Source organism: Physella acuta, unplaced genomic scaffold (assembly GCF_028476545.2).
Source record: "Physella acuta isolate Inbredline_101_S28 unplaced genomic scaffold, ASM2847654v3 ptg001935l, whole genome shotgun sequence".
Lineage (NCBI taxonomy): Eukaryota > Metazoa > Mollusca > Gastropoda > Physidae > Physella > Physella acuta.
In genome coordinates, this window is record NW_026733440.1 from 101,461 (window position 1) to 114,039 (window position 12,579).

The 12,579-nt window shown below is 41.3% G+C and overlaps 1 protein-coding gene across 1 annotated transcript; it reads right to left on the bottom strand.

The window, feature by feature from the left end:
• Window positions 1-594: 594 nt before the first annotated feature.
• On the bottom strand, window positions 595-2,709 carry LOC131931278 (uncharacterized). Its single transcript, XM_059288020.1, has one exon. It carries the CDS (start codon window positions 2,707-2,709, stop codon window positions 595-597), a length of 2,115 nt encoding a protein of 704 aa, XP_059144003.1.
• Window positions 2,710-12,579: the final 9,870 nt, after the last annotated feature.

The following is a 12,579-nucleotide window of genomic DNA, read 5'->3' on the forward strand; positions in this document are numbered from 1 at the left end:
ATAGATGTTGATTGCAAAAAAAAAATTTAGTTTTAGACGAAGTTTTTGTTGTGTTGTTGTTGCTGTGTGTGTTGTCTTATGAAATGGATGACTGAATCGCTCCGGCAGTGTTGTAAAATACCTTCGATGGCTAATGTCACGTGGGTCTCTGGACATAACTGTTATGCTGTTTCTGAGTTCATTCAGCTCTAATAGGTACCCGGCATATGGTCGGACATAAGTTAAGGGTTCTTCCTTGAAATACGGACAAGTGGACACACGATAGCTGGTCGTCATATGCCAGAAATGCGGTGAGGAATGTAAGGTCCAGTAGTTCCTTGAATGTAAGGTCCAGTAGTTCCTTGAATGTAAGGTCCAGTAGTTCCTTAAATGTAAGATCCAGTAGTTCCTTGAATGTAAGATCCAGCAGTTCCTTGAATGTAAGGTCCAGTAGTTCCTTGAATGTAAGGTCCAGTAGTTTCTTGAATGTAAGGTCCAGTAGTTCCTTGAATATGAGGTCCAGTAGTTCCTTAAATGTAAGATCCAGTAGTTCCTTGAATGTAATGTTCAATAGTTCCTTGAATGTAAGGTCCAGTAGTTCCTTAAATATTAGATTCAGTAGTTCATTGAATGTAGATTCAGTAGTTCCTTAAATATTAAATTCAGTAGTTCCTTAAATGTAAGGTCCAGGAGTTCCTTAAATGTTAGATTCAGTAGTTCCTTAAATGTAAGGTTCAGTAGTTCCTTAAATGTTAGATTCAGTAGTTCCTTAAATGTAAGGTCCAGTAGTTCCTTAAATGTTAGATTCAGTAGTTCCTTAAATGTAAGGTCCAGTAGTTCCTTAAATATTAGATTCAGTAGTTCCTTAAATGTAAGTTCCAGTAGTTCCTTAAATTTTAGATTCAGTAGTTCCTTAAATGTAAGTTCCAGTAGTTCCTTAAATGTTAGATTCAGTAGTTCCTTAAATGTAAGGTCCAGTAGTTCCTTAAATATTAGATTCAGTAGTTCCTTAAATGTAAGTTCCAGTAGTTCCTTAAATTTTAGATTCAGTAGTTCCTTAAATGTAAGTTCCAGTAGTTCCTTAAATGTTAGATTCAGTAGTTCCTTAAATGTAAGGTCCAGTAGTTCCTTAAATGTTAGATTCAGTAGTTCCTTAAATGTAAGTTCCAGTAGTTCCTTAAATGTTAGATTCAGTAGTTCCTTAAATGTAAGTTCCAGTAGTTCCTTAAATGTTAGATTCAGTAGTTCCTTAAATGTAAGGTCCAGTAGTTCCTTAAATGTTAGATTCAGTAGTTCCTTAAATGTAAGGTCCAGTAGTTCCTTAAATGTTAGATTCAGTAGTTCCTTAAATGTAAGTTCCAGTAGTTCCTTAAATGTTAGATTCAGTAGTTCCTTAAATGTAAGGTCCAGTAGTTCCTTAAATGTTAGATTCAGTAGTTCCTTAAATGTAAGGTCCAGTAGTTCCTTAAATGTTAGATTCAGTAGTTCCTTAAATGTAAGTTCCAGTAGTTCCTTAAATTTTAGATTCAGTACTTCCTTAAATGTAAGTTCCAGTAGTTCCTTAAATGTTAGATTCAGTAGTTCCTTAAATGTAAGGTCCAGTAGTTCCTTAAATGTTAGATTCAGTAGTTCCTTAAATGTAAGTTCCAGTAGTTCCTTAAATGTTAGATTCAGTAGTTCCTTAAATGTAAGTTCCAGTAGTTCCTTAAATGTTAGATTCAGTAGTTCCTTAAATGTAAGGTCCAGTAGTTCCTTAAATGTTAGATTCAGTAGTTCCTTAAATGTAAGGTCCAGTAGTTCCTTAAATGTTAGATTCAGTAGTTCCTTAAATGTAAGTTCCAGTAGTTCCTTAAATGTTAGATTCAGTAGTTCCTTAAATGTAAGGTCCAGTAGTTCCTTAAATGTTAGATTCAGTAGTTCCTTAAATGTAAGTTCCAGTAGTTCCTTAAATGTTAGATTCAGTAGTTCCTTAAATGTAAGGTCCAGTAGTTCCTTAAATGTTAGATTCAGTAGTTCCTTAAATGTAAGGTCCAGTAGTTCCTTGAATGTTAGATTCAGTAGTTCCTTAAATGTAAGTTCCAGTAGTTCCTTAAATATTAGATTCAGTAGTTCCTTAAATGTAAGTTCCAGTAGTTCCTTAAATGTTAGATTCAGTAGTTCCTTAAATGTAAGGTCCAGTAGTTCCTTAAATGTTAGATTCAGTAGTTCCTTAAATGTAAGGTCCAGTAGTTCCTTGAATGTTAGATTCAGTAGTTCCTTAAATGTAAGTTCCAGTAGTTCCTTAAATATTAGATTCAGTAGTTCCTTAAATGTAAGGTCCAGTAGTTCCTTGAATGTTAGATTCAGTAGTTCCTTAAATGTAAGTTCCAGTAGTTCCTTAAATATTAGATTCAGTAGTTCCTTAAATGTAAGGTCCAGTAGTTCCTTAAATGTTAGATTCAGTAGTTCCTTAAATGTAAGTTCCAGTAGTTCCTTAAATATTAGATTCAGTAGTTCCTTAAATGTAAGGTCCAGTAGTTCCTTGAATGTTAGATTCAGTAGTTCCTTAAATGTAAGTTCCAGTAGTTCCTTAAATATTAGATTCAGTAGTTCCTTAAATGTAAGGTCCAGTAGTTCCTTGAATGTTAGATTCAGTAGTTCCTTAAATGTAAGTTCCAGTAGTTCCTTAAATACTAGATTCAGTAGTTCCTTAAATGTAAGGTCCAGGAGTTCCTTCAGCTCCACTTCCATCACAGTTCAGCTCCACAAGTAAATCGATTTCATCGGTCCTAAATTATTTTTTAGATCTTCTAACATCTTTATAAAAGTACAACATTTTCAAAACCAATACTTTGTTAAACTAGATCTAAAATCAGAAATAGTATATTAGAAAAGCTGTAGAACGTGCTATTAACAAAAGTTTAGTGTGTGTGTTGTTTTAGTAAGTGTGTGTGTTTTTTTCAATTACTGGTTAATGTAATTAGCTAGCTAATCAATTCTTTTAATATACATTAACTAAATTTTAATTAATCAGCGTTAAATGGGTCCACGTCAGCCTATAAAAATTAATACTTTAATCAGTAAAATGGTAAAATTCCCGTTAAAAGCTGTAATGTTTTTTTAAGTAAAATTAATAACATAAGTAGAGTGTCAAACTTTCAGCTACAGTACTCGCTAACACATATGGGCCTTTTCTTATGTGTAGCCTATGTTCATTAATATGTACACATTTAACTCTATTAGCTTTGACGGTAGGTCGCAGTGCCCATATGCCACTTTTCAACTAAATAAAATTTTATATCAGGGAATTTTTTAAATATAATGTATTCTTGTTGACATTATATATACAAACTGAGACAAGTATAATTCCCCGTGAATCTAGTTCACTTCACAAAAAACTAGAAGGAATTTAAACCGTACTTAAATACTACATCAATACAAAAAGAATGTATCAGTTTTTTAAATGACGAGATAAAAAAATATTCTTTTGTCTGGGTTTTATCTAAAGAAAAGTTTCGCGATTTAAAAAAAAATTCTCCATAAAAATCAATGAATGTAGCGTCTCTCCTGTGTACCACGTCAATACCGCCATTTGGCACAACTTCCGCCTGTCCCATAATTCCCAGACTAAGGCAATGACCTGGTATTTTTTTTTAGATACAAATTCGAGTAAATAGAATTTTTTAAAGTTTTTCTTTTAGAGTTTATTTTAAATTGTAAAAAATAAAATTAAACGGATAAACTGTGTTGACTCCGTTCTGTTTTGCTTTTTTCTTCTTTCTCAACTTTTCCCCATAATAGAGCCCCCCCCCCCACTACACACACTCGTACCCATCCCCCACCACCAGCACCCCACCTCTATCACGATCCGACCACTATCCCGACCCCCCCTCTACCCCCACCTCCTATTTTCATAAAACCTCACCATCACAATCACACCAACACCCCCCCCCCACTTTCACCACACCTCACCACCAACATCCCAACGCGCACATCACACCCCCCCCCCACTCCATCTCACCCTACTGTCTCATTCTTCTCGCATTGACCGACCGACACCCCGACACGACGTATGTGATACACAGGCACTCCATCCAAGGAGCGTCTTGGCATTTCACTGTGACATTTCGCTGTAATTGTCGTGTGGATTTCTTCGTATTTAGAATCTGGGCCTGGGGTAGGGGAAAAGGGGGGGTTGGGGGAGGGGGGGTTAGGCTGCGAGAAATATTTACCAGCATGCAACCTACTTAGTCACACGGACACAGATAGAGATATACACACGGACAATAAGACAGATAAACACACAGACACATAGACAGATAAACACACGTACACAGATACAGATAAACACACGTACACAGATAAACACACGTACACAGATACAGATATAAGAGGTACACAGATACATATAAACACACGTTCACAGTTTCAGATATGTATTCACGCACACAGATACACGCTCACAGATACACTCACACAGATACACGCACACAGATACACTCACACAGATACACGCACACAGATACACTCACACAGATACACGCACACAGCTACACGCACACACATAATGAGTGAGCACTAGGCCTACTCACTATTGCGATGTTGTATTGTCTGTAGAAAATGCCAAGCAGGCCTTGAGTGACACGTATCGACAATGTATTGAACCTTTAATTAAACTACTTGGTGGAACAATGCTGAAATTGATGGGGGGGGGGGGGGGGGGGGCATTAGATTCTAAACTTAATGAGAAATAAAGATGCGTAAAGGGCTTTGTTTGTTTTATTTGCATATGGAAATTAAATAGCAACCATTGCATGAATAAGAAGCACAGACCAAAAAAAAATTAAATTTTGAAAAGAAAAATATTCCAAATCTTGAAGTTTTATATCTTCATTAGTAAAGAAAGTTTTGCAATCTAGTATGTTTTTTTAACTTTTAACCGGAAATGGTACTTTATTTCCAGTTTCACAACAGCACCAGAATTGTATAATTTTATGTAACTGGGGTAGGCCTAACTACCAGTTACAAATGATAACGAACGAGAAGCCGAGACACAGTGTTGGTCTGATGCAACCGATAACAGGTGGCTTATTGGGTCGGGCTGATAACAACCTCAAAGCCGGCGCGTGCTATTTTGGGAAACGGTATTCAGACGGCCTGTCGGCTTTGATGGATAGGACGCAGATGTTATTTTACGGTCTGTACGTTTGAACTACGCAACTGGTGGTCGGAGATCGAGTACAAGTATCGATTACGGAGGAATACAAGTACAGAGACGAGTACGGATACAAGGCATAAATAGGAGGGCACGGCAGGACTCGTTCTCTCTCTTCCCGTTTCAGCGAGCTCTCTTCCATCTTCATCGCTCGCTTAGATCAGTCAGTCTGTGCGACTATGTCAAGTCGGTTATAGAACGGGTTAGCCGTATTGTGTTAAGGAGGATTATAGACATGTGGATTCAGTTATATAAAGCCTAGTGAAGGACTGTTAGGGGTCAGTTGATTCAGACTATTATTGAGAAGCATTCCTGTTGATTTATTGTGTTATTATGAAGCATTTCTTGATTCATGTAATAAAGGATCAATAGCGAACCTGCATCTTGAGTATCTATACTGTGGTCAATGTTGTCTAGAATGAGTGGTTAAACTCGTTAACCCGTGGCACTACAGGCAATTAGGTCTCATTACATGTGGCGTTGCGAGCATGGTAACTGTTGGCTCGTTACAATTGGCGTTGTCGGCAGGATAAATGTTCGCTCGTCACAATTGGCGCTGCGAGCAGGGTAACTGTTGGCTCGTTACAATTGGCGTTGTCGGCAGGATAAATGTTCGCTCGTCACAATTGGCGCTGCGATCAGGATGAATTCAACTAGACTTGCCGTTTAAGGCACCTATAGTCAACCTTGTGCATAACTGTGTTTAGTGTGTGTGTGAATTCGGACATTCAGGAACTGTGAAAATTGAGGAACGAGGAAAAATTATTTTATACACACACGGTAAGAAAGAACTCTTTTTTTTAGTACTTAAGGAAGAAAATGTCTACTCTGGACGAGAAGCAGACCCATATAGTGGTCCTACCCAGAGAGTCCCATATTAACAAATTTTACGGGGACGGAGATCCAACTTTAACCAACAGGTTCAGTGAAGAGGTCAAAGCGGCCTGGGCCTCGAGACATATGTCACCAGAGGAAAGATTAAGACTGCTGATGGGTAGTATAGGTGAAACGGTTAGGGCAGAGGTTAAGTGCCACGATAGGACCGCCCAATCAGATCCAGATAAGGTGCTGGATCTGATTATGGAGACCTTTGGGGAGAGACGGTCGGGAGTGCAACTGCTATCGGGATTCGTGGGCTTAAAGCAGAGAATGGCGGAGAGTGTGATGGAGTACTCACACAGGATGAACAGGGCCTTTGATTTGGTAAAGGGCAAATCACCGGACATTGATGTACGCCTACTGAGGGACCATTTCATCGAGGGGCTAGCAACCCCGATCTTAAGGAGAGAGTTGAAAGAGGAGGTCCACAGAGACCAGCAGTTGACCTTCCTTCAGGTCAGGAACTCAGCGATCCGCAGGTCCGAGGATGAGGACCAATCGAACTGTTCGGTGGACAAAGTCTCTGTGCCTCAACAGAGACAATCCCCACCCACAGGGGCCGACACGATGGAGACCATGATGGCTCAACTGTTGGCCCACCTAGAGAAGGTTGACCAACGCTTGAAGTGGTTGGAAAGCAGGTCAACAGCTGAGAATCAGGAAAAGAACGGGACAAAACGGGGACGGGTTGGACGGCCGCGTCCTGCCAAGCCATCACTCCAATGGACGGCAGACGGTCGACCAATTTGTTTGTCTTGTTCACAACCCGGACATATGGCACGGTACTGCCAGGGAAACGGTCGTCCTCTGTAAGGCAGGGCCAAGCTACAGAGGGGCGAGGTTATGGCCCAAGAAGCAAAATGATGGGAGTCTGTCCCGAAATGGTGATTACGATTGGGGACATCGCGGTGAAGGCAATTGTGGATACAGGCTCCCAGGTGACGACAATCACGGAAAATTTTTACACCAAATGGATGAAAGGAAAAGACCATAGGTTGAGGTCTGACACAGGCATGCGCCTAACGGCAGCTAATGGACTTACCATTCCATACTGTGGTTATTTTCTGGCGGATGTCGTGGTGGCAGGACATAGGTTGAAGCAGGTTGGGGTGTTCGTTACGAAACACAACCTAGAGACAAATGTGTCAAATATACCTTGCCTATTGGGCATGAATATTCTTGGCCAGTTGCCAGAATTTCTTACAAATATTGTCGGATCGACCACACCAGGTCGGGGATCCAAGTTGGCCAGGTTTGCCAAGACCAGAGGAAGGACAGCAGTCCCGGCAAACACGGTCAAGGCAATCACATTACAAATTGGTGATAGAAGCGTGAATGGTGATGTGATGATAGAACCATGTGGCGCCGCACTGAGGGCAGGCGTCGTGTTACTGCGGACATACACATCAGCGGAAAACGGACTAGTTCAAGGGTTGGTAGCAAATGTTTTGGATGAAGAAATTTTTATACCGCCTAACACTCTGGTAGGAGTACCACAGAACGTCGAGGTACAAAGGTCGGCACAGTGCATCGAACTGATCAATACCAGTAGTAATGAAGTAACAATTAGGTCGGTCAATGTGACGGCCGAGGTGAAGAAAGAGGTTGGCCGATCATATACATTCCCGGAAACTGAGGACCCAAAACTAAATGAATTGCTGAATAAATACAGTGATATATTTGCCTCGTATGAGGGTGATTTGGGGTACACGGAAGTAATAAAACACCAGATACCCTTACTACAAGACAAGCCGGTGGCGCAACCTTATCGAAGATTACCACCGAGTCACTACTCGGCGGTGAAAGCACACCTGAATGATCTACTAAAAAAGGGAATTATTACAACCAGTACGAGTCCGTATGCGGCACCGATAGTAGTGGTAAAAAAGAAGTCAGGGGAGATAAGACTGTGTTGTGATTACCGGAAATTGAACAATATCACAAGAAGGGATGCATTCCCCTTGCCTCGTATTGATGAATGTCTTGATGCGTTGGGGGGAGCAAGATTTTTTTCTACCTTGGATTTGGCCAGTGGCTACCACCAAGTGGCCATGCACCCCAACGATCAACATAAAACTGCATTTATTTCTCCACTGGGACTGTACGAGTGGACCCGTATGCCGTTTGGTCTAACTAATGCACCTGCTACATTCCAGCGAGTAATGCAGAGTGCTATGAGTGACTTTCTATTTCAAATAATGTTGGTGTATTTGGATGATATTCTAGTTTACTCAAAAACTTGGGAGGACCATCTAAAAAGATTAGAACAAGTGTTTCTCCGTCTTAGGGAGATAGGAGTAAAGCTGAACCCAGACAAATGCTGCTTTGGTTTGAAATCGGTACATTTTTTGGGTTACGTGATTTCGTCGGATGGCATCGCCACTGACCCAGATAAAATTGCAGCTGTTAAAGAATGGAAACAACCAACAACTACGGTAGAGGTCAGGTCATTCTTGGGCTTTGCTTCCTATTATAGAAAATTTGTGCCGGGTTTTGCAAAAATTGCCGCACCATTGCATGACTTGGTAAACAAAATGACAAAGAAACACAGTAAGGAGAAAAAGAAAGGTAAAACACAACTGATAGGTGAATTATGGACTGATGAATGCCTGAACTCGTTTAAGCTATTGAAAAAGGCTTTGACAGAGGCGCCGATATTGGGATACGCAGACTTTGACAAACCATTTCGGCTAGAAATTGACGCCAGCTCTAAAGGTCTGGGAGCTGTGCTATCACAACAACAAAAGCAAGGTTTCAGGGTTATTGCTTATGCAAGTCGAGCTCTGAAGGAATCAGAGAAGAACATGACAAATTACAGCGCCATGAAACTAGAACTTTTGACATTAAAATGGGCTGTGACTGAAAAATTCAGGGACTATCTCTTGGGTGCTAAATGTGTGGTATACACTGACAATAACCCCTTGAGTCACCTAAAGACAGCAAAGTTGGGATCCATCGAACAGCGATGGGCAGCAGAATTGGCACTCTTTGACCTAGAGATAAAGTATCGCCCGGGGCGGTCCAATGGCAATGCGGACGCCTTATCAAGGAATCCTTACGAGAGACCGGGTGATGAGGAAGAAACACTGACAGGAATATGTGAGGTCAGAGCGTCAACAGATATCCCTCATGGGGTACAAGTGATGCAAAACGGGCAGACCGGGGTGGAGCACATATCCACGGAACCCGAACATATGGACAGTAGTGATTTTAATTGCCTTAATCACCAAAAGATAAGAGATGCCCAGAGAACGGATAGTGGCTTACAACCGCTATTGAAACACGTCCAGGAACAAAAATTCCCAGGAAGAAGGGAAAGAGAACAATTTGGTCGAGAAACAAAGAAAATACTGAGTCAGTGGAACCGTCTCAGTATAAAGGATGGTGTTCTCATGCGGAGAATTCATGACCAAATTGATGGCACAATACACCAGGTGGTGGTGCCGGGACAATTACGAGGAGAAGTGCTAAGGTTGGCACATGACAGGGCAGGACACCAGGGTCAGGACAGAACCCACAAAATATTACGACGGAGGTGTTACTGGCCCAATATGGAAATGGAGGTCAAACGCCATTGTGAGGCTTGTGTCAGGTGTCAGCATGCGAAAATGCCAGTTGTCAAAATGAGACAGCCATCAGGACACCTACTAGCGACAAAACCACTAGAGATTGTGGCTATGGACTTTACGTCGTTGGAGCAATCATCGGATGGGACGGAACATGTGTTGGTAATGACTGATGTATTCACCAAATGGACGGTGGCGGTGCCCACGCGAGATCAGACTGCCAAAACAGTGGCAAATGTCTTAATAGAACATTGGTTCATCAGATATGGCATACCAAGACAATTACACTCTGACCAAGGAAGGGCTTTCGAGTCAGAAGTAATTAACCAACTGTGCAGCCACTACGGGATCAACAAATCTAGAACAACCACATTTAATCCGAAAGGAAACGGACAGTGTGAACGGTTCAACCGCAGCATGCATGATTTGCTGCGTACGCTAGAACCTGAACAGAAAAAACGTTGGCCTGATTTTCTCCCAGAGTTGGTATATTTATACAACTGCACACCCCATGCCACAACCGGCTTTTCGCCATACATGTTGCTGTTCGGACGAGAGGCTCGACTCCCTCTTGATTTGTTCCTAGGAAAAAGGGAGAGTATGACTGGCTCATACACCGCACTGGAATATGTGAATGAACATATGAGAAGAATTAGAGAAATGTACAGGGTAGTACAGGAAAGACTAGAACATGAATCTCGGCGAAGGGAACCGCCGATACAGACGAAGGACCCGCCACTCAAACTGAATGACAGGGTATTACTGCGTAGCCACCCGTTAGGCAGAAACAAAATCCACGATCTCTGGGGACAGGAGATATGGCAAGTCGTGGAGATGCCTAAAGTAGCAGGTGGCCCCTTTAAGATAAGACCCATCGATCACGCCAAACCGGATCGGTGGGCGAATATTGCTCAATTAAAGAAATATTGGAATAGGCAAGAAGAGCAGTTACACACAGAGAAACCCAAGACAATTAGGGAACCGGAAGTTATAACGGAAATTCACATACCCATTCCGGAACCATATCACCATCAACAGAACAACAGCGATACGCAAGGGGAGGATACCGGCAACAATGAGGATCCCGGTCCCTCCAGAAGCAGAGAGACAGTAGACCATCAGATAAGTGGTCCGCGGAGAAGTTTAAGGAACAGAAGGAATACGAAATTTTTTGTCAGCAACCATCAATTCTTTCATGGTCGCGCTGGTATGAAAACAGACTGTTCAAAGAGCTATAGAAGTGAACTGGTGAAGGCACCAAATGGAAAGGGTGGATGTGAATTCTAGAACTGTTTTGTGTCTCAGGAAGATGATGTAGACACAGTTGATATGTGAAATAGGTAGAACTGTCAATCGTATACGAATGGAACGTCGTGGACAGTGAGTAGAACAATAGATTTTTTTTTACGACTGTGCGATTGACTTTGGAGGAGTGCACCTGCCAGGCGTTGTTTGTGGTTGAAAACACACAAAAAAAGCAGGGGTGGATGTAACTGGGGTAGGCCTAACTACCAGTTACAAATGATAACGAACGAGAAGCCGAGACACAGTGTTGGTCTGATGCAACCGATAACAGGTGGCTTATTGGGTCGGGCTGATAACAACCTCAAAGCCGGCGCGTGCTATTTTGGGAAACGGTATTCAGACGGCCTGTCGGCTTTGATGGATAGGACGCAGATGTTATTTTACGGTCTGTACGTTTGAACTACGCAACTGGTGGTCGGAGATCGAGTACAAGTATCGATTACGGAGGAATACAAGTACAGAGACGAGTACGGATACAAGGCATAAATAGGAGGGCACGGCAGGACTCGTTCTCTCTCTTCCCGTTTCAGCGAGCTCTCTTCCATCTTCATCGCTCGCTTAGATCAGTCAGTCTGTGCGACTATGTCAAGTCGGTTATAGAACGGGTTAGCCGTATTGTGTTAAGGAGGATTATAGACATGTGGATTCAGTTATATAAAGCCTAGTGAAGGACTGTTAGGGGTCAGTTGATTCAGACTATTATTGAGAAGCATTCCTGTTGATTTATTGTGTTATTATGAAGCATTTCTTGATTCATGTAATAAAGGATCAATAGCGAACCTGCATCTTGAGTATCTATACTGTGGTCAATGTTGTCTAGAATGAGTGGTTAAACTCGTTAACCCGTGGCACTACAGGCAATTAGGTCTCATTACATGTGGCGTTGCGAGCATGGTAACTGTTGGCTCGTTACAATTGGCGTTGTCGGCAGGATAAATGTTCGCTCGTCACATTTATATGATATTTTTATAACGCAGAATATTTTAAGAACTTAGAGCTCCCTATGTGTATCTAAAAAAAAACGAAAGGCAGTAGCGTAGCCAGGATCGTCTCATGGGAGGGGGTTCAAATTTTTACCCGGGGACAAACTTTCGACTTGCACACACCCCCCCCCCTCAAACTTTTGATTTGCACCCCTCTAAAACTTTCGATTTGCACCCCCCCCCCCCTCCCTCAAACTTTCGATTTGCAGCCCCCTCAAACTTTCGAGTTACACCCCCTCCTCATACTTTATATATATATATATATATATATATATATATATATATATATATATATATATATATATATATATATATATATATATATATATATATATATATATATATATATATATATATATATATATGCGTTTGTGTTTTTTTAGTTTTGTTCTGTTCCCAAGTTGGTACATGTAAAAAAGATTTACCGTGGCGGAGCACGGGATGCAGCTAGTATATATAAAACGAGGGGTCTATGGGTGGGTTATGACCCCCCCCCTAACCCCCTGCCTACGCAACTGACATGAGGTGTTTTACAAACTACTCGAACATATTCTGTGATATCTGAGTCCTATCTGAAAGAGAAATGCTCCAATTTACACCAATATATCCACATAATATAAAGCATATTTTAATTAGAGTAATGTACATTTTTGGTTGTTTCTTTTCTCGATAG

What these genes read in the sequence shown, in the direction of transcription:
- LOC131931278 (XM_059288020.1), bottom strand. Translation starts at nt 2,709, where the DNA reads ATGGAAGTGGAGCTGAAGGAACTCCTGGACCTTACATTTAAGGAACTA.